The following is a 27,206-nucleotide window of genomic DNA, read 5'->3' as shown; positions in this document are numbered from 1 at the left end:
CAACCTGTACAGAATAAAAGATTCCAGAAAGAAATCAACTTCACTAGGCATGATGGCATATCTCTTAATCCTAGCATTCAGGAAGAGGCAGGAGGATTTATGCAAATCCAAAGCCAGCATTGTTTATGTGGCAAGAATGTCTCAACCACCCCTCCCCCGAGTCCTGGAGGGAAAAAAACACAAGTTATTTTTATCTCACATTTTTTATTGACTGTTGCCTGGATTTTGGCAGGGGCCTGGAACGCAGCTTCCACACTGAGAACAGGGTTCCGTTTCTCTCAGGAGTATCTAGAGCATTTCAGAGTATACCAGGGTGTGGAAAAATTTTTCCATAGAATGTTACAGTTTAGCTCTTTTAGAATGAGATCTTCAGTGGCAGTGGAAACTCAGGCATTCCAAAGCTTATGATGATACCAAGGTGTTACAGTTCTTGGTTAAGCTCCTGTGCTAAGCATGGCAGAGGTGTGGGCAGAAGCCCATACCTGGTGGGCTTGCAGTGGAGACACAGGCCTGGTGAAGACCAGGCTGTGAGGCTTGGTGAGATGAACCTCACTGAAAAAAAAATGAGTTCATTGTCATAGACCAAGTGCAAATTAAATGGCTAGCCAGAGATGTCAGACTTCTACCTATTCCATCCAGCAAAGCCCCACAACTAACCATTGTTTCATACACAGCCTTGAAGAAAAGGTCCCTAAACACAGACTCTCCTTGTATTTACCACAAGGTCTATAGTTCACACAAGACGTGCATGCCCTCATCACCTAAAGCATTGTCACCAAGCCCAAGGTCTCTCAGATGTTGGTTGCTATAGAATGCAATGCACAAATCCTGACGACACAATCTGGTTGAGTGAGAGGTCCACAATACATAGAAGGATGTCATCATCTCATCTGCTCCAGGAAACTTAGGAATCACTTAGAAAGTCACACTAGAAAATCCAAGTGACATGTGAAAAAGATCGATAAGCAAAGATTTAGAGAAAGGGGTGTTTTATTCCCTCTATGTTAACTCATTCTTCTTTTTTTCTTCTTTGAGATTCAATCAGCAGGACAAAAATATTCAATTTTAGGGACTGCTATAACATCATGAACTCTATTGCTACCTAAAATTCATGATGTTCATGCCAGATTCATTAACTGACTGTCAGGCTATTTTAATCCTTTACTTAACAACTTCAGTCCCAAATCTCCAATTTTATTATGAATTAGCATCAGTCTTGTCAGGTTCTGGGTAGAGATGAGGACTCGTGAAAGAGGCTTACAAAAAGCTGCAGAGAGGGTAAACTCAAAGTCTGGAGGAATGGCAATATGAAGTGGCTCTTAGCTATGGCATCAGAATATCCAATCAATTCCCAAACATAAAAAACCCAGGAAAAAGACGAAGATTAGAACGTACACAAGATTCTCAGTTATCACCTTTGCATGCACCAGAACTTTACAATGTCTGGTTGCCTGTGTTTCCTAGGATATTGCCAAAAAAACAAATTATCCCTTTAAAGTCTGAGTCACTTGCAAAAAGAGAGCTCTACCCAGCTAGCATTTGTGAGATACCATGTGTTCAAGCTGACCAGAGAAAATCACTCATTACAGTTCTTTTGGATTTCTGGGGGCATTCTACCTATCACCTTGCTTTCTCACTTGAGTTCCAGTTCCTAACTCACCTTCCCAGAGTAGCCCCTCCTGAGCCCCTCCAGGGCAAAGGGGCTTCTTCCTCTTCTTTGGTTCAGCTGATGTTTGTTATATAAGTGTCTTTAAGGGCAGCCTCATAATCTGAAGAAGTTGTGATAACAGTATTTACCTATAGCCCCATATCTAGCATATGTAGCTATTCCTATTATTATATATTTATCATTATTTAAAACAATTTTAAATGTAAATATATTTTGATCATATTCTTTCCTTAAAGTTGTTCCAGATTCTCTCTCCCTCCTTATCTGTACAACTTCTTCTTTCTCAAGAAACAAAAACCCAATACAACAAAACAAAACACCCCCCCAATAAGAAGACAAAATAGAACCACATTTAAAAAAAAAAAAAAACACCATATTGCAACCAAATAAAAGCACAAAAAACTATGGAGTCCAGTTATATGTTGTTCAACTGCTCCTGAACATGAGGCCTGTCCTGGAGTGGTAGTTATACCCAATGTTACTCTGTTGAAGAAAGCTGATTTTCCTTCTCCCAGCAGGAATAAAAGACAGTTCCATTGTTAATCTTTAATGGTGTTGGTCAAACTAAATGGCTGCATGTAGAAAAATCAAAATAGATCAACACTTATCACCCTGCACAAAAATTAACTCTAAGTGGATCAAAGACCTAAACATAAATCTAGCTACACTAAACCCAATAGAAGGGAGTAGCCTTGAACTCATACAGGAAAAGACTTTCTGAACTGAACACAATCCACATAGGCACTAATATCTACTAACAAATTAGACCTAATGAAACTGAAAAGCTTCTACACAGCAAAGACTACTATTCTTTGAACCAATGGGATGCCTATAGAATAGAATAGACTTTTACCAACTGCACATCTAATAGAGGACTAATATCCAAAATATATAAGAACTCAAGAAACTAGGCATCAAGAAAGCAAATGACCCAACCAAAAAATGGGAACATATATACACAGAAAATTGTCAATAGAAGAAATTCAAATGGCTAAGAAATATTTAAAGAAACTTTCAAAGTCCTTAGCCCACAGAAATGCAAATCAAACTACTTTCAGATTTCATTTTACACTTCTCAGAATGACTAAGGTCAACAAAACAAGCACATGCTGGTGAGGATGTGAAGTAAGGAAAACACTACTCCATTGTTGGTGGGAGTACAAACCCAAACAGCCACTGTTACTATTTCTACAAAACTGTGTTTGTTTCTCAGTTTCTCTCTTAACTCTGCTATCACACAAATAATTGACTTTCTATTATATTTGTTTAGTAATAAGGTTCATAATATAATAACTGAGCAGTTATTACTGTATTCTTAACCTTCTAAGCTAATTTGGCTTCATCCCAGTAGGCATCCCAGAGATACTTACACTTTGTAAATTTTTTGCTTATCTCCTTCTCCTGGTCCCTACTGGATATCTGCCAGTCCCCTACTTCCTCTTCTAACTCCTCCACCCCTACCTGGCTGTGGCTGCCCACAGCCACACATAGATACCACCTGAGGGGAGGACTGCGAGATAGAAGAAGGCAAGGTGACATGAAGAAGGACATCAAGTCATTGATCAAGGTGCCGATTTATTGAAGGAAGAGCCAGCTATATAAAAGCAGGAGAGAACAAGGAACTTTTTTCACTGTAACATCCATCTGCGTCAGCTGGCAGCTCATCCGAGGATTCACTCAAGGTTGCACGGAACCAGCTATCTGGCTCCCAGGGTAGCACAAAGCTTGTTTATCTTGTTCCCAGGAACTTCGAGGAGCTTGTCTATCTTGTTACCAGGAAAAGAGCTCCCTAACGCAAAGTTTGCCAAGGTCAGTCTTGCAGAAGCTGACTGACTGCTAAAGTCAGAAGGCAAAACTTTATTTACCAGAGACCACTACTCAAGCTCAGCACCAGATACACAGTCCATTTTGGCTAATTTAAATCCACTCTGGCTGCCACACCTGGCAGTAACTCCAGCCCTATTCTCTCCCCTGATTAGTGATTGACTATAAGCTTATTTATTGGCATATCACAGGGCAATTGGGGAACAGCGTTTACACTACACTGCGACAGAATATTCTCAGAACAAAGATTGCAACCAGATATGGCAGGTACAGAAATCAGCATATGAATTACACATTACCTTATGTCTACAAGCCACTATAGAAATCAGTGTGGCATTTCCTCAGGAAGATGGGAATCAATCTACCTTAAGATCCAGCTATAACACTTTGGGACATATACCCAAAGGATGTTCCATCATATAACAAGGATGCTCACTCAACTGTGTTCATTGCAACTTTATTCATAATAGCCAGAAACTGAAAACAAAGCTGTCTGACAACAGAATGGATAAAGAAAATGTGGTATGTTTATACAATGGAACATTACTCAGCTATTAAAAATAATGACATTGTGAAATTTGTAGGGAAAAAATGGATGGAACTAGAAAATATCATATGGTATGTATTCATTTATATATGGCTATCAGCTGTGAAGGTAATGATCACCAAGTTACAATAAATAGAAATATAGAAGGTATGGACTAAATGGAGATATAGATCTTGTTAGAAAAGGGAATAGAGCTATGGATCAATAGGGACTATAAAATAAGAGGATAAAGTGTGGAGGGGAGAGGAGAAGGAGAAAGAGGGAGGGAATATGAGGAGAGACAGCTAAAACTAAGGGGTAGTAGTATGAAAATCCACCACTGTTGAAACTTCCTAAAACATATAAGAAGGTACTCTAAATGAAATCACCAAACAATGGGGGAAACAGAAACCCAACTAGACATCTCTTATCGTGTGTAGCTATTCTTTATATAGTTAATATGGGTATAATTTCTAAAAAATGGGGCATGCTGGAAAGTATATTAGATTTGGGGGTAGATTTTGGAATCCCATCTTTAGTATATGACTTAGCTGTATGAAATAAGAGGGTCAAACTGCCTGGATCCTTGGTTTCTTTTACCATAGAGATAATACAACCTGCTTTATAGCATTATAATAAGCACTGCATACAATAAGTTAACTTCTGAAAAAAACTCAGCGGATATTCAACAACTATCACAGTCATTACATTTTACCTACTTCTTAGAAGTGTACTCTAGTTTCTTCACTTCACAGTGGAACATCTGAGACATTCACAATGACCTTCACCCCTTCGCTACCCAGGGGACTATCACTCTATAAAGCGTGGGCTGAAAACAAAAGCAGAGGCAAGATACTCAACATACAGTCCCTGAGCTTCCTGGGTAAATGTTAGCACACAAACTGCAGGGAAAGATGTACAGGGATGAATTTGCTACTTTAGTAGACTACTCACATCATATCCACAATACCATAAGAGTTGAATAAAAAACAACAGACACAAGATCTCATCTTTTGAGTGTGTCACAGCTCCCTGTTCCCATAGCAATGACTTGTGAAATGAAAATGAATTACACAGTGGGAACTATCTCTCTCTCTCTCTCTCTCTCTCTCTCTCTCTCTCTCTCTCTCTCACACACACACACACACACACACACACACACACACACACGAAGATTTCCTGACAGAGAATGTGGCAAAGAATGACTGTTCATCTAATCTCACTTTAAATCCTTGTATTAATGGAGGACTCTGTCTCCTACTTTCTTCCAAATCCAAGATAGCACATTTGATCATCCTACATTATAAATTTCATATGTTCACTATTAATTTATCACCCTCAGACATCTACTATCACCATCATCAATATAATATCTCCTTGTGGTATGAAGAGTGGCTTTTGCTCACTTCTCTGTCTTCTCCATCTTTAGTTCTCTGGAAGAAGTGTTCAAATTCTTTGCATTACTTCCCATTAAGATTTTATTCTACCAACATAATGCATTTCTAAGTATACACTACAATTTTTGAATCTTCAGTATTCTCCTGACATACTATGCTTTAACTGAATTTTCAAGAAGGCTCTTGTATTTACCTATCATTTAAGAAATTTCAAATAGTGGTACTTTGCATACAACAATTTCTCAAAGAAGCTCTTAAAAGGCTTTACCATTAAAGACTTTCACATTAAATAGAAATTCTAGGCACCATGAGGCTTACTTCACTGTGTCAGCTTGTCTAAACCACAATACCCAGATGTTTTTGGTCACATATTCTTCTGCATGTTTCTGTGAAGGTAAGGTTTAGATTTTTTTAATCGGGAGACTCTGAATATAGTATTGTGAATAGGTCTTGCCTAGGAAGTTGAAAGCAGCAGAAAAAAATTAACCTTCTAAGAAAATAAGATTGGAAGTGAATTACAACATAGGAGCTCACTTGGCTCTTTACCCTGCAGATTTCGTACTTACTACCTTCCATGATTACATGAGCTTAACTGCCTCTGTTTGTCTTTCTGTTTACTTTTCTAAGTCTGCCTTTCTGTGGGTGTGTCCATCTCTGTCTCTATTCTGTTTCTCTGAGATCTCTAATAGATACATAACAAAATTTGTATTAAGGAGTGAATTCTGCCTTAGTTAGGGTTTCTGTTGCTATGGTGAACACCATAACCAAAGCAACTTAGGAAGGAAAGGGCTTATATGGCTTACACTTCCATAGCACTGTTCATCATCAAAGGAAGTCAGGACAGAAACTCAAACAGGGCAAGAACCAGGAGGTAGGAGCTGATGCAGAGGCCATGGAGGACTGCTTCTTCCTGGCTTATTCCCCGTGACTTACTAAGCCCACATTTTTATAGAATCCAGGACCACCAGGCAGGGGTGGCCTCACCCACAATGGGCTAGACCCTTCTCCATCAATCACTAATTAAGAAAATACCTTATGACAGATATTATGGAGGCATTTTCTCAATTGATGCTCCCTCCTCTCTGATGACTCTAGCTTATTGCAAGCTGACATAAAACTAGCCAGTATAGCAACTTAAAAAAAATAAAGTAAAAATAATACTAAAATATAGTTGAAGAAGAACAACAACGGCAATAATAACAACGAAGGGCAAATAACAAAAAGGAAAAAATCAGTACAAAAAATTACAAGAAACTTTGTGACATATTCTTAGTCCTTTCATATGGGAATCTTCCAGATGAGGTGTATGGTAAGTTGGTGCTGTAATATTTTGTCTTTCTTACAGCTCAGCTGGTGCTGAGCCCTGACCGGTTGCCCCTTAGGCCTTCATTCAATTTAGAAGCTTACCATCTTTGAGGACCCAGGGCTCTTCACCTCCGGTATGGCCATGTACCAGATGTACCTTTCAAGTTTGAACCCCCTTGCTGCCTAAGTTCTCAGTATGTCCATGTCCATTCTTCTATTTTCTATAATTTTCTCTTGGGGAGCATCTCCTACATAGAAAGGACACATTTTCCTGTAATCACACCAATGACCAACAGGAATGTTGTTAACTGTCTGAGATAGATAGATAGGTACACAGGTAGGTAGGTAGGTAGATAGATACATAGATTTTTTTTTTTTTTACTTTTAATTGTTGAGTGCATTTCCATGTGCACAAGATTCCCTTACTCTGAGGGTGGCAAGTAAGCTGGAGACTAAAAGAATCCTGCCTGGGACACCGGGCCCTGGGCAGGAATGAGCATGAGACAGACAACACTCATACAGAGCCACATGGTTGAGCCCAGGTGAGGAGAGAACCTGAGAAGGTCAAAAAATGAGCACATGACTAACATCAGACCAGTGCCATGGACCCTGGACAGGGAGCTAGCCTGAGATGAACACCAGCCAGTGCAGGCCTGGGGTGGGGGCAGGCCATGACTGAGATAATCTCTGCCCAATGTCATAATACACAAACAGGGCACATACTCCTGAGAGCACTCTTGAGATGATCCCAGACACTCAGAGACCCTGGATACTACTAAGTAGAAAAATGGAAGAGAAAGATAAACAAAAATGTGGGTACAAAGAAGAAAGGTAAACTGGGGACTCAAGAGTAGTGAGGGACAACCTGATGTGATACCACCTGGGACCATGGTGAGGTCCTGACCTGTACTTCCACTGGGGCACACTAATGGATCTGATACCACAAAAGGCCAGACAGATGTCCCTGGTCTGAGTTGCTGCCTAGGTACATGCTGATGTCTAAGAGCTATCAAAACTAGCCCAACCCTTCACCTAGGCAGTGTTGGAGATGTTGTTCTGAGGGACATGAGAGCAGGAGAATTGACCACACCTTAGTCAGCTACAGTACTTGGGAGAGTGGGCTCTGCACATTGCAGGAGTTAGGGGTGAGCTAGATAATAGGTGTTGCAGGTGAGTTGGCTCCGAGGATACACACATGGAAGAGATGGCTCTACCACTTCTCAATGTGGTGATGTGGACAAGGGAGTGATACCCTCCTTTCCCCTCCTGCTCTCCCCTCTTCCTCTCCCCTCAACCTTCACCAACTGCAGCAGGCAGGAGACCTGGCCCTGGGGTCATGAGAACAGGAAAACTGGCTCTGCACTTCACCAGTTGCAGCAGTGGGCCATGCACTTTGCCTGGACAGCACAGCAGAGCTGGCCCTGGCTGTGGGGGATGGAGGTGAGCCAGCCTCAAGGGCATAAGAGTGGGAGAGCCAGTGGGCCAACTAGCTCATATACCTCTCAGGACCATCCAGGGCTTTGAATTGGCCCATTTCAACATCTATCCCATGAATAAACTGCTGGAGTGCATGAAGAGGCCGGTCCTACAGATCCAAAATCTACAAGCTCTCCATGACACAGGAAAACAACAGGATATTCAAGACAAGTCCCCGTGAGTTTCTGGTATTGATAGCATAGCAGAAGCCAGAGGCCTCAAATCAGAGCAATGAGTCACTGCAATTAACATTTGCAGGTAAAAATGTGTGGACCAAAGGACATAGTGTGGGATACAGTGGGACACACTACAGCTTCCACAATAAGATTTTTTTTTCTTGGTTGGATGGGGGAGGTTGCAAGCATGGAAGGTGGGTACAAAGGGAGGGGTGATTAGTGGGTTTGGGGTGCATGATATCAAATTCACCAAGAACCAATAAAAAGTTAAAAATTACTGGATCTGGTAATCAACTGCAGTCAAATAAAAAGATACAAAAAGCAACATACAAAAATTAGTGTTTTGTATGTGTTTCTGAATAATAATGAACATACTGAGGAAAAAAAAATCAAGAAAAATATTCCATTCACAACATCCAAAAAGAGAGAATGGTATCTATCTAGGAACAAAGGTAACAAAGGAGTTTTTTTTTTTTTTAAGGTTAAAGAAAAACTAAAGAAATTAAAAGAGATACTGGAAGAAATGAACACTGACTTGCACAATTAATACTATGAAAATGGTTAACTACCAAAAGTGATCTACAGTCAGTGCAAACCCCATTAAAACTTCAATCACCTTTTCTACAAGAACAAAAAGCACAGTAGTAAGGTTTATTATAGAAACACAAAAGACTCCAAATTCTGAGCTGAAAGAGCAATGTCAGAGAAATCATATTACCAGATTTCAAATGATACCGCAGAGCCATACTAACAAAAACAGAATGTTGCTAACACAAAAACAGGCATGCAGACCAATGGAATAAAAAATAAGACAAAATTTAAATTCACAAAGCCATCTGGTTTTCAAATATCTCCAAAACCTATAATGAATAAAATACAGCCTCTTGAATAAATGGTACTGGGAAATCTGGATATCCACATGGAGGAAAATGAAAACAAATCAGTTATCTCTTATCCTGCATGAAAACGGATTCAAAACTGGATCAAGACCTTAACTTAAGACTTTGAAACCTTAAACCTCCTAAAAGAAAACAGGAGAAACACTTTAAGTTATAAGCACTGGCAATGACTTTCTAAAGAGCATTCCAATAGCCCTGGATAAAGGAGCATGGACAGAGAAATGTTGAAGGTCCAAGACAGGTAAAAGCCAGGGGCTCACTGGCCCCCAAATGTACACAAAAGAGACCATGTCACTAAGAGACCATGTCAAAAAGTAGGGATGGGAAAACAGAACTTTGGATAATGGCATTTGCTGCCAAGCATGACCTGAGTTTGATACCCAGTAATCACCTGGTAGAAGAGACCCACTCTCGCCAGTTGTTTTCTGACTTCCACATATATATTGTTAACAAGAGTGTATAAATAAATGAATAGATAAATAAATAAACATAATAAAAATAAGGCAGAGAAGTGATTGCAAAAAGTATCACAGTATCAATGTCTGGCCTCCAAATATGACTGCACAGGCAAACATAATCACATGCATATATGCACAAGAATATACCATATACAAAGAAATTTAAATTGAGAAAAATATTGTCATTTGTAAGAAAATGGATAAAACTGGAGGTCATGATTTTAAGGAAATGAACCATAATCAGAAAGACAAATGATAAAGTTTTGTCTTATGTGAAATATATATTATGTTATACAATATATCGTATATATGATATAATAAAGTAGAAAGAGTACTACTATCTGAGGAGATGGGGTTCAGTAAGAGGTACAAGAGAAGATAATGGGGCATGGCTATGAGCAATGTACAACATATACACATAAATATGTCACAATAAAATACATTGTTTTACATACTGAATATATGTTGATAATGATTTTTAAAAAGAATATTTACTATTATCTGATAATATTTTTCTGTGGAGAGCTGAGACTCAGACGCCATCTAATGGCGCTGACATCCGCCCTCAGAACTGTAAAGAACCTCTAGAGCGCATGTGTGAGTTGCAAAAAGCGTGCCAAGCCACTGCCCGAGCCCGGGCCGTCAGTCGGGGTGATGAGTGATCAGCCACTCAGGATATGACACGTCACTTAGGTGCGACCAGGGCTTATATAAACAGCGCCACTTCGGGGCTCGGTCTCTCCTCCTTTCATCGCTTGACTGTAATAAAGCCTGTTGCAGAAGGATCCTGTTGTCCGTGTGCTTTCTTGCTGGCGAGACGATCACGCGGCTCGCAACATCTGATGCCGAAACCCGGGATCGAACCACCCGGGAAACAGGGAGCCTGCCATCGTCGGTATCGAGGAGACCCCCGTTTTCGGGGAGGATTCAAAACTGCAGCATCGAGGTTAGTTCTGAGAGGCATGTTTGGTCTTGATTTATCTCATTTTTCATTTCAGCTAGCAGAAGCCCTTATTGCTTTCCCTGTTGTGATCGTTGCCCTAGCCCTCTTTCTTTTGGTTTCGTACAAGCTTGAGGGCGGCCTCAAAAGGGAAGAGATTAACGAAAGGCTAAGAGTAGGCACTAAGGGAGTGTTAGAGGAGATACAAGACGGCATGTCAGAAACAGAACGTGACAAAAGATTAGGGGCCCCAATGGATAGAAATAGAGACCTCTCTAAGAAAAAAGGCCCTTCTGCGGATGTTAAAGCCACAAAAGCGAGAGGTAAGGGAAAAGATGCCCTGGGGGAGAAAGGTGAGAAGGGAAGGAAAAACACAAAAGAAAAGCCTCTTTATCCGGTAAAAGAATTGGAGGCTTTGGGGCTTGAAAGCTCTAAATCTGAGCAGCTAAATCCCTCTGAGGAAGAGGACTTGGAGGGGGAAGCAGCCTGCTATAAGGAAAAACGATACCATCCGGATGAGCGGCCATTACTGTTGTATCAGAAGCAAAGTAATATGAGGAACAGGAAGGGCACACTTTCTCAGTCGGCCGCTCCCATTGTCTCTAGTGCTCCTCCACCCTACACCGGGAGGCACTGTCCTGATTCCTTCTTTTCAACAAAAGATAGACACAAAATTTTTCAGACTTTTCCAGTATTTGAAGATGTGGAGGGAGGCCGTGTCCACGTACCTGTAGATTACCCTCTTGTCAAGAAACTGGCAGAGTCAGTTAATAAGTACGGGGTGGATGCTAATTTCACAATTATGCAGCTTGAGAGGCTAAGCTCTACAGCAATGACCCCAAATGATTGGCAGACTGTAGTGAAAGCTGCCCTCCCTAATATGGGAGTGTATTTGGAATGGAAAGCCTTATGGCATGATGCCTGTCAATCCCAAGCTAGGGCTAATGCCAATGCAGAAGACAATCAATGACGCTGGACATTTGAGCTACTAACAGGACAAGGTCCACATGTTCAGTAACAGACAGATTATGATTGGGGAGCGTACGGCCAAATATCTGCTGCTGCAATTAAAGCATGGAAGGCCCTTTCAAAGAAGGGTGGGACCGAGGGCCATTTAACAAAAATTATCCAGGGTCCTCAGGAGTCATTCCCAAAATTTGTGGCCAGAATGACAGACGCAGCAGGCAGAATATTTGGAGACCCGGAAAGGGTCCGACCAATGATAGAGCAACTGGTGTATGAGAATGCTTCACCAGAATGCAAGGCAGTCATTACCCCCAGAAAGAGCAAAGGACTGACAGATTGGATAAAAGTTTGCCGAGGACTCGGAGGCCCACTTACCAACGCCGGCCTGGCAGCAGCCATATTACAGAGCAATAACCGCCCAAGTTCTGGAAACAATAAAGTTTGTTTTAATTGTGGCAAAATGGGTCATTTAAAAAGAGACTGTCATGTGTCTGTGCAAAAGAAATTTCCTGGACTTTGCCCTAAGTGTAAAATAGGCAATCACTGGGCTAATGAATGCCATTCAGTTAGAGATATTCAGGAAAAACTTATCCAGCATAAACCCCCCACCCTAATGAGAGGAATGAGAATATTCCAAAAAACGGGTCTCAGGGCCCCAAGTCTCAGGGCCCCCAAAAAAATGGGACACAGGCAGACAACAGGAGGGTTTATCCAGCTGTAGAGCAACAAGAGGATCAGCAGGGCTGGGCCTCGATTCCACCTCCCAATTCTTATTAATGCCACACATGGGGGTATGACCTGTCCCAGTGGAGTTTGAAGGCCCCCTGCCTGAAGGAAGTGTCAGTCTTATTTTGGGTCGCTCCTCTCTCACTTTAAAAGGACTTATGGTCCATCCTGGAATTTTAGATCAGGATTTTACAGGACAGCTCCAGGTGCTTTGTTCCTGCCCCCAAGGCATATTTTCTATTTCTCCTGGAGATAGGATTGCTCAATTAGTCCTCCTCCCAAGCCTTCATGACTGTTTTCCATCTACCGGAACACCAAGGGGCACAAAAGGACTCGGTTCCACAGGAACAGATTTTGCTCATTTGGTAGTTGATCTTAAGACTAGACCTACCTTACAAATACAAATAGAAGGAAAAAGTTTTACTGGTATTTTGGACACAGGGGCTGATAAAAGCATTATTTCTTCCACCTGGTGGCCTAAGGCGTGGCCTGTTACACAATCATCCCACTCCTTACAAGGGTTGGGATATGAGGCCAGCCCTACAGTTAGTTCACGTTCTTTGAGGTGGCAAGCACCGGAAGGTCAAACAGGAAGTTTCATACCATATGTTCTTCCTCTCCCTGTCAATCTCTTGGGAAGAGATATTTTGCAGGATTTAGGATTAGCATTGACCAATGAGTACTCTCAACAAGCGGTTGATATAATGAAAAGGATGGGTTATAAGGAAGGAAAAGGCCTTGGTAAACAGGAACAAGGGAGATTACACCCGATTTCACAGGAAAGTAATACAGGGAAACAAGGCCTGGGTTTTCATTAGCTGCCATTGAGGGTTCCATGCCCATATCTTGACTCACAGAGGAAGCTGTATGGGTTCCTCAATGGCCCCTTTCCTCTGAAAAGCTGGAAGCCGCTACAAGGCTGGTTAAAGAACAGCTACAGCTTGGTCATTTGGAACCATCTACTTCCCCCTGGAATACACCCATTTTTGTTATAAAAAAGAAATCAGGAAAGTGGAGGCTTCTCCATGATTTGAGGGCTATTAATGCACAAATGCGATTGTTTGGAACAGTGCAACGAGGCTTGCCTCTGCTTTCAGCCCTGCCTAAGCAATGGAGAATTATAATAATAGACATCAAGGATTGTTTTTTCTCCATTCCATTGTGCCCACGAGACAGACAGAGATTTGCCTTTACCCTACCTGCTGTTAATCATCATGAGCCAGACAAAAGATATCAATGGATGGTTTTACCTCAAGGCATGGCTAATAGCCCCACCATGTGTCAATTGTATGTGCAGATGGCTCTTAAACCAGTTAGACAGCAATTTCCTTCCTTGTTGCTGATTCATTAAATGGATGATATTCTCTTGTGCCATGAGGAGTTAGCCATCTTGCAAGATGCGTATCCTTTGTTGCCAAAAACCCTGCAACAATGGGGATTGCATATTGCCACTAAAAAGGTCCAAATTTCAGAAGTAGGTTCCTTTCTAGGGACTGTTATTTATCTGGAACGAATAGTTCCTCAAAAAATAAAAATTCACAGGGATCATTTGCATACCTTAAATGATTTTCAAAAATTATTAGGTGATATAAATTGCCTTAGGCCATTTTTAAAGATTCCTTCTGCTAAATAAAAAACCCCTATTTGATATTTTGGAAGGGGATGCTCATATTTCTTCACCCAGAGCCTTAACAAGTGGTAGAAAACGCTTTACAAGATGCCCAATTAAAACATGTAGATGAAACTAAGACCTTTGACCTGTGTGTCATTAAAACTAAACATTTACCAACTGCTGTATTATGGCAAGATGGACCCTTATTGTGGGTTCATCCCAATGCTTCTCCTGCAAAAATTATTGAATGGTATCCAGACGCAGTTGCTCAACTTGCACTCTATGGGTTAAAAGCAGCCATTACATACTTTGGGAAGGAGCCAAAGTTCTTAATAGTGCCTTATACAGCTCACCAAGTTCAGGTATTGACTGCTACCTCTGATACTTGGGCAGTGCTAGTTACCTCCTTTAGTGGTTTGATTGATAATCATTACCCTCGACACCCTATTTTGCAATTTGCTTTAACTCAAGAGGTAGTCTTCCCACATGTTACGTCCCAGGAACCACTTCGGGATGGACTGGTGGTTTATACAGATGGGTCAAAAACAGGAGTAGGAGCTTATGTGGTTAATAATAAAGTTGTTTCTAAGCAATATCATGAGACCTTGCCTCAAATTGTGGAATGTTTAGTAGTGCTAAAAGTTTTGGAAAAATTTCCAGGTCCTTTAAATATTGTTTCTGATTCTAGTTATGTGGTAAATGCAACCAAAATCTTAGAGGCTGCTGGATCGATTAAAGCATCTAGCAAGCTTGCAAAAATTTTTCAAAGGATTCAGTTTGCCTTAATTACCAGAAGATCCCCTGTTTTTATTACACATATTAGGGCTCATTCCGGTCTACCGGGGCCCATGTCCCATGGAAATGACCTGGCAGATCGAGCCACAAAGATAATTGCATTTGCCCTCCTTTCAAATTTAAAATTGGCTAAGGAGTTTCATAAAAAATTTCATTTTACAGCTGAGACATTGCGCCATCGATTTGACATAACTAAAAAAGAAGCTAGAGATATTGTTACCCAATGTCAAAATTGTTGTCAGTTCTTACCTATGCCTCATGTTGGGATTAATCCCAGAGGAATCCGTCCACTACAAGTGTGGCAGATGGATGTTACCCACATTTCATTTTTTGGTAAACTTCAATATTTGCATGTTTCCATTGATACTTGCTCTGGAGTTATGTTTGCTTCTCCCCTGACTGGAGAAAAGGCAACCCATGTTATTCAACATTGCCTAGAGGCATGGAGTGCCTGGGGAAAGCCCAAAATTCTAAAAACTGACCAGCCTATACTTCTCAAAAATTTGGACAGTTTTGTCATCAAATGGGAGTGACCCACCTAACGGGTCTCCCATATAACCCTCAAGGACAGGGTATTATTAAACGTGCTCATCGCACTCTAAAATCCTACTTAATAAAACAAAAAGGGGGAGTTGAGGAGGCTCTGTCCTCAGTGCCACGAGTGACTGTTTCCTTGGCACTCTTTACTCTCAATTTTTTAAATTTGGACAGTCAGGGCCACTCGGCGGTTGATCGCCACTGCTTAGAACCTGATAGGCCTAAGGAAATGGTTAAATGGAAGGATGTCTTGACTGGTCAATGGAAAGGCCCGGATCCTATCTTAATAAGATCCAGGGGAGCTGTCTGTGTTTTCCCACAGGAAGAAAACAATCCATTCTGGGTACTGGAGCACCTCATGCGAAAGCTCGTGGCAGCTGAAGATGATCTTTCAACAAATACACCTGCAACTGCTTGAAGAACTAAGGGCGGCGGTGATGACCACTAATTCTACTCGAGTGGATTTATCGCTCACAAATGGCTTATTATCCTGGGTCTCTTCCGCCTTTTCTTATTTTAAAGAATGGGTGGGGGTTGGAATGTTTGGTGCAGCACTATGTTGTGGCTTAGTGTTTTTACTCTGGTTGTTCTGCAAACTGAAAACCCAACAAAAACGTGACAAGGTGGTGATCGCACAAGCACTAGCAGCCCTAGAGCAAGGCTCGTCTCCCGAGGTTTGGCTTTCCATGTTAAAAGAATGATAAACAGCAAGGTTACCTCTGCCTTTGTAGTTGTAGTGCCAAAAATTGGATGAGACTGGATTAGCAGCCCTTGCACTCCCAGGGACGTGTTCCCATTGCACGGGGATGGGTGTGATTCCATGTTGTCTCCTTATGAGTATAAAAATCAAACGGTCTGGAAAGTCAGTGACGGAAGAGTGCAAATAAGTCTCCGCCCACCTAAGACAGGACAGCCTTGCTGTGAGGAGGTTGCTCCAATGACAGGTAAGGGCTGAGCATTGCCTTCCACCAGGCTCAGACGTTGGTTATGCTCTCAAATAAATTGGCACAGCACCTCGTCGGCGGAAGGGGACTTGCTATATTTAAAACAAAAAGGGGGAGATGTGGAGAGCTGAGACTCAGACGCCATCTAGTGGCGCTGACATCCGCCCTCAGAACTGTAAAGAACCTCTAGAGCGCATGTGCGAGTTGCAAAAAGCGTGCCAAGCCACTGCCCGAGCCCGGGCCTTCAGTCGGGGTGATGAGTGAACAGCCAATCAGGATATGACACGTCACTTAGGTGCGACCAGGGCTTATATAAACAGCGCCACTTCAGGGCTCGGTCTCTCCTCCTTTCATCGCTTGACTGTAATAAAGCCTGTTGCAGAAGGATCCTGTTGTCCGTGTGCGTTCTTACTGGCGAGACGATCACGCGGCTCGCAACATTTTTCTTTTGTTTTGGGAAATATAATACATCTTATGATAAACTTTAAAAAATAACTTGTATACACTTGAGCGTCTTTTGGATATATGTCTAGGAGTGGTATAGGTGGATCTTGAGGAAGCACTATTCCTAATTGTCTGAGAAAGCACCAGATTAATTTCCAAAGTGGTTGTACAAGTTTACATTCCCACCAGCAATAGAGGAGGGTTCCCCTTTCTCCACATTCTCTCCAGCATGTGTTGTCACTTGAGTTATTCATCTTGGCCATTCTCATGGGTGTAAGGTGAAATCTCAGGGTCGTTTTGATTTGCATTTCCCTGATGACTAAGGATGTTGAGCATTTCTTTAAGTGTTTCTCTGAAATTCAGTGTTTCTCTATTGAGAATTCTCTGTTTAGCTCTGTACCCCATTTAATTGGGTTTCTTGATTTGTTGCTGTTTAACTTCTGAAGTTCTTTATATATATATATATTTTATATTAATCACAGGTTATTTATTTTGTATCCCAGACAGAGCCCCTTCCCTCTTTCCCTCCCAATCCTACCCTCCCTCCCTTATCTCCTCCCTGCTCCTTTCCAAGTCCACTGATAGGGGAGGTCCTCCTCCCCTTCTATCTGACCCTTGCTTATCAGGTCTCTTCAGGACTGGCTGCAATGTTCTCCTAGCCTAGAAAGGCTGCTCCTCCCTGGTGGGGGGGTGTCAAAGAGCCAGCCATTGAGTTCATGTCAGAAATAGTCCCTGTTCCCCTTACTAGGGAACACACTTGGATACTGAGCTACCACAGGCTACATCCAATCAGGGGTTCTAGGTTATATCCATACATGGTCCTTGGTTGGAGAAACAGTCTCATGAAAGACCACTGTGCCCTGATATATTTGGCTAAGGACATTGAGCATCTCTTTGTTTCTCTGACATTCTATATTCCTCTACAGAGAATTCTGTTTATATCCGTATCCCATTTTTAAATTGGATTGCTTGATTTATTGCTTTTTAACTTAATTCTTTATATATTCTGGATATCAGCACTCTGTCAGATATAGGGTTGGTGAAGATCCTTTCCTAGTCTGTAGGCTGTTGTTTTGTTCTTTGGACAGTGTCCTTTACTTTACAGAAGCTTTTCAGTTTCATGAGGTCCCATTTATTAATTGTTGATCTTAGAGTCTGTGCTGCTGTTGTTCTGTTCAGGAAGTTTGTCTCCTGTGTCAATGAGTTCAAGGTTATTTGTAATAGCGAAAGCTGGAAACAACCCAGATGTCCCTCAGTTGAGGAATGGATACAGAAATTGTGATATATTTATATAGTAGAATACTACTCAGCAATTAAAAACAAAGAAATCATGAAATTTGCAGGCAAATGGTGGGATCTAGAAATGATCACCCTGAATGACATTTCCCAGAAGCAGAAAGACACACATGGTATATGCTCACTTATAAGTGGATATTACCCATATAATACAGGATGATCATACCAAAATCTGTACAGCTAAGGAAGCTAATCAAGAAGGAGGACCTTGGTAAGATGTTCAATCTTCATTCAGAAAGGCAAACGAGATGGACATCAGAAGAGGGACAAAAGAGGGAACAGGACAGGAGCCTATCACAGAGGGCCTCTGAAAGACTACTCAGCAGGTATCAAAACATACACTGAGATTCATAACCAAACTTTTTGCAGAGCGCAGGGAATCTTATGAAAGAAAAGGGATATAGAAAGACCTGGAGGGAACAGATGCTCTGCAAGGACAGCAACAGAACCAAAAAATCTGGGCACAGGGGTCTTTTCTGAGATTGATACCCCAAACAAGGACCATGCATAGAGATAACTTAGAACCCCTGCACAGAAGTAGCCCATGGCAGCTCAGTGTCCAAGAGGGTTCCCCAATAATAGGAACAGGGACTGTCTCTGACATGAACTCATAGACTAGCTCTTTGATCACCTCCACCTGAGGGGGGAGCAGCCTTACTAGTCCATAGAAGAAGACAAAGAAGCCAGTCCTGATGAGACCTGATAGACTAGGATCAGATAGTAGGGGGACGAGGACCTCTCCTATCATTGGACTGGAAGAGGGGCATAGGAGAAGAGGATTGGGAAGGAATGGGGGAGGTGGTTACAGCTGGGATACAAAGTGAATAAACTGCAATTAATAAAAGTAAAATAAAAAATTAAAAAAAATAATTCATGTGGATGTGTGACTGTGGACATATGCTTGCCATGGATGCTGTGTGTCTGAAGGTTAAAGTGTAACCACTCATATTCCTCCTCAGATCCATCTTGAGACAGCATCTCTTCTTTCGCTGTTGTATAAAATCAGAAGAGCTGGCTTTTGGTCACCTGTTCCTGACTTCCTTCCACTCTCAGGAGCCCTGTGATTACAGATGCCACCTGCCATATCTAGCTCTGTGCAAGTTCTGAGGATTCAAAATTCTGGTCCTCAATGTGTGTGGCAAATGGTGCTTACACACTGACCCACATCCCCAGCCTCTAAACATTTTTATAACAACACAAAACTGTTGTTATAAAATACTCTACCCAGGCTTGATAGTGCAATTCAGATGCAGAGGCAGGCTGCTCTCTGTGAATTTGAGGTCAGCCTGTTCTACATAGGGAATCTGAGGCCAGGCAGGACTACATAGTAAGACCTTGTCACAGAAACCAAACCAAAACCTCACAAACAACTCAATATTCCTATTGCTCAAAGAAAATTTCTAAAACAGGGTCCCTCTACATAGACCCACCTGTCCTGGAACTCACTCTGTAGACCAGGCTGGCCTCCAAATCAGAGATCTACCTGCCTCTGCCTCCCAAGTGCTGGGATTAAAGGTGTGCACCACTATGCCAGGATAATATTAGAGGTTTTTAATATATGCATACCTATTTTCTTTATAACAAATTAAACCAGAGAGAGAACTGTTAAAAGTTTAAAAAGTCACTTTTCCCTAGCCACTTCTTCAAAGGGCCTATATGTGTATCTTTACCTTATACATTTCACAGAGTCAGAATCAGAGTGGGGAATGGTGGCATACACCTCTAATCCCAGCTCTTGGGGGTCAGACACAGACATACGTCTGTAAGTTTGAGGACAGTCTGGTCTACATAGCAAAACCATGTCTCAAAGAAAAAAAAAATGTAATCATGGAATATGCCTTCAATTGTACACACACTTTTGTCATTTGATCTTCAACATAGATCCACAGGGAGAAACTAAAACTCAGTTAAGGCCATAAAATAAATGTCGAAACATGTCTCAGCCTGTGATCTGGTTTTTGAGACCTCAGAAAGTCGTTGGGCATTGTTTTACTCATCAAGATTTATTTATTTATATTTATGGGTGTTTTGTCTCTATATACGTCTGCACACCAGAAGAGGACACCAAATCTCATAAGACTATATAGACAGTTGTGAACCGACAAGTGGGTACTGGCAATTGAACTCAAGACCTCTGCAAAAACAGCAACTGCACTTCACGGCTGAGTCATCTCTCCATCCTCCTCATTGAGCATTGTAAGGGACTTATAGGTACTTCTGATGTCAGCATAGGACGGCTACCTGCCTAATTTTGGAGAGCTTTAATAGTGAATGGGAAAAACGAAAGGGACCTGATTAAAAAACAAACAAACAAACAAACAAACAAACTGCCACATGGAGGAGGTGCTTGAGGATGCACTGACAGTGGATGCAGGTGGAGGTGAGAGGTGCTTCATTTGGGATGAAGAATTGACCACAGATTGTTATAGTCGACTACGGCTGATGGAGCAATGCTCCCTCCCTACCACCCCCACCCCACCCTACCCTGGACTCCATCCTCTTCCTTAGGTTGTGTCAGGAAAACCCTGTGTGGTTGGTATAGGGTATGTTTCCAGTTCTCGAACATTCCATACATATGAACCGACTTGTACGGATGGGACAAACTATTATGCTCGGGGGTACAACCTTTGAAACTTGCTTAGATTGTTAAAGTTTTTTTTAGATTTTTTTTTTGTTTCATTCCTGTTTCTTTCTATCTTCAGTGGGTTTTAATCATATCAACAGTTGGTTCCCATTTTTTTCTTGTAAGCAGGCACAACTCCCTCCATTCCACAAAACGTCACCCCTGCGATCCTAGACGTTGGAACAGTCCAAGAGCAAAAACCGCGAGACTTGGCCTCGAGAGTCATTTTCAGTGGCGCTGTCTACCTGAGAGCGAGGACTGGTTGTCAGGCTGGAGTTTTGGCAGGTATGTTCGGTCTATACTTTCTCTAGCCATTAGTTGGAGAGGTGAGGCCTGTTGGGGGTTGTCCTAGGAAGATAGAAAGCCTTCTAAGGAGTCTCATTTAGAGAAAAATGGCTGGCACATTGCAGGGGAAGAGAGCGCTAAGGAATTGATGGGAGGCTGAAGGGGAGAGGGAAGGTGCTAACAAAGACCCACAAGTTGTTCAATACTTATAGGTCCGGCGAAACCCCTAAGGCGCTTAGCCATCATGAATCCCGAGGATTCCACTAGTGGGTTCCGACATGGCAAGGTGCTAATGTTCATCAATGAGCAAATGGCCAAGCATAGAAAAGGCCCCGAGTTCTACCTTGAGAACCTGTCCTTGTCCTGGGAGGAGGTGGAAGACAAGCTCAACGTCATCCTGGAGAATACCAGGGTGCCCAGTGAAGCTCGGGAAGCCTGTGCCTGGGGCAGCCTGGCCTTGGGTGTTCGCTTCGCTTGCAGGCAAGGCCACTTGCAGGGGCGCAGAGTGCAGTGGCTGCATGACTTCGCCAGCCTGCACAGGTCAGCGGCACATGCCTTGGCAGCAGAATTGAAGAAGCTCTCATACCAGCATGAACTGGAACGCAAGGAGGCAGCCTACCAGCTTCAGTTGGCCCACACCAAGCTAGCAGAGGTGGAGAGAGAGCGGGACCTGATGAGACTGAAGCTAGTGTATGCGGTAAGCCTACCTCCTATCCCAGTCTTGGCCCCACCCTTTCCACCTCTATGTCCATACTCTATTACAGGAACATGTTTCAACTCTGCTCACTTCTCTCCAGGAGATGAGGGCCCCAGCTGCTGCTGCTGCTGCTGCCGCCGCCGCTGCTGCTGCTGCTGCTGCTGCCAGAGGGGCGGAGATGGAGATACAGAATGCAAGACAGAGAGAAGGGGCGACAGCTCGTGATACAGCGGCGTATGAACCAAAGAGGGAGATGAATGGGGCTGTACCCAAGGCTGCCCCTAAAGCATCCAGAGTGGAGCCAACACACACAGTAAAGCAGGAAGGAAGCACCCAGGGGCATCTTAGAGTTCTTCCTCCCTTTCGCTTAGAGGAGCAGGGGGGAAGGGGAGGCAAATCTATGGCAACACCCACATGCTTTGCCCCTCAGCCATCCAATCTCTGGTCCACATCCTTCCCACAAACAGTTACTGTTGAACTCCCTGACTCATTTACATACAGGTATGAAAGCCCCTTCCCAGTCACACCCACCCCATCCCCACCACCAAGCATATTCACAGAACCTCAGATGCCTCCCTACTTCATGGCCACTGATATGAATATGTCTGAAACTGCGGGCCCAACAGTATATTTCCAAGATCCCCCGAAACAAAGCAGTGATAGCAGACCTCAGCAGCAGAGAATAACAGCATTTCTCAGGGATGGGGATTGGGATTGCCCTTGGTGTAAATCAGTGAATTTTTTACAGAGGGAAACTTGCTTCCGCTGTGGAAGGCAAGGCTGCCTGCCAGCCCCTCGCTGAGTTTTTAAAAATGTGATACAGAACAGAAATTTCCCAAAAGGAAGTCAGTTTTTTTTTGGGGGGTGGGGGGTGGAGGAGAATGGGAGGGGGTTCACGGGAATGGGAGGAGGGACAGGTTTTGATGGTTTCTTCTGTATTCCAGATCATTTGAATTCAACACCATAGAACTGCTTAGAGCATGCTTGCTTATGTGCAGTTCCCCTCAGTGTAAATATATAAAACCCCACCCTTTCTACAGACCTAAACCTTAGAAGATAAAGCCAGAGTGGCCATTCAACCTATTGTTAGCCAAAACACTTAAGGCTGGAAGATGTAAACAGATAGATAGAATTGTCAGAACAGTATTGGGGAAAAGAGTCAGTGGATCACTGGAAGTAGGGTCCAGGGTCATGAACCGGCCCTGGCTATGGTAGGGAACAGGCCCTGCTGCTTTCCAGTTTTAGAGGGATACTAGCAGATGACTCCAGGGAGCTGACAAGTTGGGACACTGAGGAACTGATCAGGTGACTCCAGAGAACTCAGCCCCCTCTTCTTTCTTTGCAATTGTGTTAAATAAATAAAGTTCCACTTTTACCTAGATTACTAATCTCTCTCTGGTTTTTGTTTTTGTTTTGTTTTTTGAGATAAGGTTTCTCTGTGTAGGCTTCGCTATCTGGAACTCACTTTTTAGACCAAACTGGTCTAGAACTCACAGAGATCTACCTGCCTCAGCCTCCCCAAGTGGTGGTATTACAGCCATGCACCACCACACCCGGCTAGATCACTTCTCTTTAAGTTAGCAAGTAGATTCCTGTTTTCAGAAGCTAGACCATTCTTATATCAGGTAATTTTTCCTTTATATCTTTTATTTCTCGCTCTTTTTTTTTAATATGGACTCTTGTCGTCCAGACTAGCCTCAAACTCAGTATGTAACTGAGGATGATGTTGAGTCCAGCTCTTCTTGTCTCTACTTCCTACGTTTTGAGATTATAGGTGTGCATTATCATGCCTGGCTCAGAAGATTAATTTCAAAACAATGTACCAATAAAGAAACTTAATTGATAGAAGGGGAGGAAGACCTACCCTATCAGTGGACTTAGAGAGGGGCAGGGAGGAGATGAGGGAGAGAGGGTGGGATTAGGAGTGAATGAGGGAGGGGGCTACAGCTGGGATACAAAGTAAACAAACTAATATAAAAAAATAAAAATTTAATTAAAAAAAACTTAATTGATAGGGGACTTGAAGGAGCAGATAGCAAATAGTGATGACTCCTTTATTCCAAGTCCCCAGAAATGAACTAGATAGGATGCTTATATTCTGTAGAAAAACTGTTACCACAGGTCAAGCCTGGGGTGTTTTTTTCCCAGGAGTGAACTGAATAGGTTTGCATTCTGAGAGAGAAATATCACAAGAAATGAAATCATCAAATGAGACCTGGGATGTGTTAGCCTCAGGTTTATGCTTGACTTAAATAAACACATCAGAGATTTGCCACCGCTATGAGAATTCTGAAAGATTACAGGGGTTGTCAGCACCAGATGCAAGCAAGGACTTCTGTGATGGTACAGCGTCATAACAGAAGTTTCCCTAGTCCCCAGTGAGCAGAACCAGAGCGGGGGGGGGGGGGGGGAGAGGCCTGAACAGGAAACTCAGGCCACTGCTCCAAGGTGAGTCAGAACAGATAGTGCACAGAGGGTTTGCCAGTCTACTTGGACAAAGCATAGTGCTATCTGTCAGGATTCTCCCTTCAAACCCAGTGACACGTCAAATGGAGGAGAATGTGGATTTCCAAAGCTCTCATTGTATTCAGAAATGTAAAGTGGAACAGAACCCTAACCCTGTGGGAGGGGGAGTGAGGTATAGGAAGGAGATGAGTCTGTTTCTCCTCCTCTATGCTTATAAAATGTGTTGAGAAGAGCTATCTATGTGTTGTAAGTCTTTGGGTAGAAGGAAGGAGGACTGTACCTGCACCTGACTGAGACACAACTGGAAGAACCCTGACTATTTCTCAGAGACTGAACCTGGAGAATAAGAAGCTGTTGTGGCCTGTGAGACACCTCTAGCAGCAGAAATTTGACTTGAGGTTGTCTGTCATTGGTGAGGGTACAGTGACCATCAGGATTGGGGGCCAGATCCCCAGCCTACAATTTTTGAACATCCTTTGGGCTTGTCGATCTCTGTCGACTGCAGGGTGTCCTAACCTAACTGCACGTGACATCTGGATTTGGACAGTTCTTTGCTGTGGGGTAGGAGTTCCTGTACATTGTAGGGAGTTCAGCAGATTCCTAAACTTTGTGTGACAACCCAAACTGCAGCTCCAGAGTGCTGTATGTCCACTAGAGAGGGAACAAACAGCCTGAGTTGGGAACAGGTCAGGCACTGAAGTGCATAGCGGTGACAACAGGGAAAGACTCAAAAGACAAGGTCACAGAGGCTGATGCTGGCTTAAAAAATGTTCATGGGGTCTGGTGTTTACTTTGAATCTTCAAGAAAACTCAGGGTGATGGCAGAGTAGAAACCAAACTGCCAGGACTGAGGACTGGAGGAACCTCTACAACAGTGGTTTTCAACCTTTCTAATGCTGTGATTTTAGCGTTCCTCATGTGGTGACCCCCAACCGTAAAATCACTTTTGCTGCTTCTTCATAACTGAAATTTTGGTACTATTATGAATTGTAATATAAATATCTCTGTTTTCTTATGGTCTTTTTTAAATTAATTTTTTATTTTTTTATATTAGTTACAGTTTATTTACTTTGTATCCCAGCTGTAGCTCCCTCCTAATCCCACCTTCCCTCCCTCACCTCTTCCCTGCCCCTCTCTCAGTCCACTGATGGGGTAGGTCCTCCTCCCCTTCCATCTGACCCTAGCTTATCAGGTCTCATCAGGACTGGCTGCAGTGTCCTCCTCTGTAGCCTAGCAAGGCTGCTCCTACCTGGGAGGTTGGGGGGAGTGGTCAAAGAGTCAGCCATTGAGTTCATGTCAAAAACAGTGCTTGTTTCTGATGGCCTTAAATGACCCCTGTGAAGCAGTTGTTTGACGTCCAAAGGGATCACACTCCACAGGTTGAGATCTACAAGGACTCTAGGCTATGAAGGAAAGGAGTAAAGTGAGATACATGTTTAAGAGAGAGCTATTTTGTCACTTAGCTACCATGCTTGGAAAAATATATTTGGTGAAATTTCTGACAAGCATTTAAACTCTGATGAAGGCAGTAAGAGTTTGGAATTGATACTTTTATAGCAATTTCCTCTAATTTCCTGCATTCCAACCTGCAGGAAAGTTCCTGAAGACTCACTAGTAGAAACTTGAGACATTAATAACAGAGAAAGCTTTAAATGTAAGAAAAATAGAAAAAAAAATTATCTTGTGTACTGTGTGCGAGATATAGCCAATGGTATTAAAACATACAGGCTGGAGAGATGGCTCAGAGGTTAAGAGCACTGCTTGCTCTTCCAGAGGTCCTGAGTTAAATTCCCAGAAACCACATGGTAGCTCACAACCATCTGTAATAAGATCTAGTGCCCTCTTCTGGCGTTCAGGCATACATGCAGGCAGTACATTGTATACGTAATAAAATAAATAAATCTTAAAAAAAAAACACTATGAAGATTATTTTTGTTTTGTGTAAATTAAAACATTTAAAGTTCTTAAGTATGTATATCTATGCTATATAGACGTATGTTACAAAGTTATACCTACAAAATTTATATTTCAATAAGAATGGAAAAGTTACGGAAAAGACATTTGGCAAACAAGGTATCAGGCAGGGAACAGAAGGCAGCAGGGTATGAGGTATAAAATAGAGTAGAGAGCAGTTTGAGTAAAAGGTTCTTCTTTTTTTATGCTCTCTGTGTTTAATAAGATGCTTACAAAAATAAAGAAAACTAATTTACCCACTTGAGCTTGGAAAGGCTGTTTCTTCCTCAAGGATAGGAAGAGAAAAGGACAACAGACACTGTTATCTGTGGCAAAGGGGTAGTATTCCAGGGTCACAAGCCTCCACAAAGGTACTAGGAATTGAATCTGGGTTCTCAGGAAGAGTAGGCAGTGTTCTTAACCTATGAGCCATCTCTCCAGCCTCATGTGTCCTATTTTTAAAACAGGTTCACTCACTGCACTGGACCTCACCAGTTCAAGACTATGTAACCAAAGAGCTCCAGGGATCCTCCTGTTTCTGTTTCCCTAGTGTTAGGATTACAGCATGTACCACCATATCTACACCTGTACATAAGTGCTGAGGAATCTAAAACCATGTCCTCATGTTTGTGTGACATGCACTTCATTGATTGGTGCATGTCCCCAACCCTGTAACATATTCTCACTTTGGTCAAAAACTCAGAGATCCACTTTGTTGCAGGATATCTGATCACACTGTGAACCCTGAGATTGTGTTATTTACTGGAAAAACCTGTTTCTACTGTGGTGTATCTCAGCCCCAGACCTTTAATCCAAGAGCTTTCTGCTTGGATATTGTGAATAAGATTAAATAAAGTCAACCATAGGTCAAGAGACAGAGCAAGCAACCAATTGACAGAAAATGAAGATAGGGTTATTAAGAAAAAAACATAGAGAGGCGGTATGGGAAGGGGGATTCTTTCTGGGAGGAAGGTCAGCCTGGGTGCTTGCTTTGCCTCTTTGAGCTAGGAGGCTTTCCCCTGAGTTTTTATTGAGTTTTCTCAATAAAATAAAAATAAAAATAAAATAAAATAAAATAAGATTTTGTTAAAAAAAAAAAAACAAAAACACCACCACCTTCCTCTACCTTCTGAGTACTAAGTTAAAAGCATGTACCACCTCTCCTGGTTATCTAACATATTCTTGAGTGACA

The 27,206-nt window shown here is 42.4% G+C and overlaps 1 protein-coding gene and 1 long non-coding RNA gene across 3 annotated transcripts in view; one reads left to right on the top strand and one right to left on the bottom strand.

Annotated features, from left to right (window-relative positions):
• The window catches only part of LOC132649860 (uncharacterized), an 85,508-nt gene that overhangs the window by 33,934 nt on the left and 24,368 nt on the right, over positions 1 to 27,206 (bottom strand). The window lies entirely within an intron of this gene.
• On the top strand, positions 21,143 to 23,977 carry Tex13b (testis expressed 13B). Its single transcript, XM_021627804.2, has 2 exons — positions 21,143 to 21,595; positions 23,861 to 23,977. The coding sequence occupies exons 1-2, from the start codon at positions 21,143 to 21,145 to the stop codon at positions 23,975 to 23,977; spliced, it is 570 nt and encodes a 189-aa protein (XP_021483479.1).

Source organism: Meriones unguiculatus, chromosome X (assembly GCF_030254825.1).
Source record: "Meriones unguiculatus strain TT.TT164.6M chromosome X, Bangor_MerUng_6.1, whole genome shotgun sequence".
In the NCBI taxonomy this organism is placed as follows: domain Eukaryota; kingdom Metazoa; phylum Chordata; class Mammalia; order Rodentia; family Muridae; genus Meriones; species Meriones unguiculatus.
The sequence above is the reverse complement of the archived record's forward strand: the minus strand, read 5'-3'. Positions and strand labels throughout refer to the sequence as shown.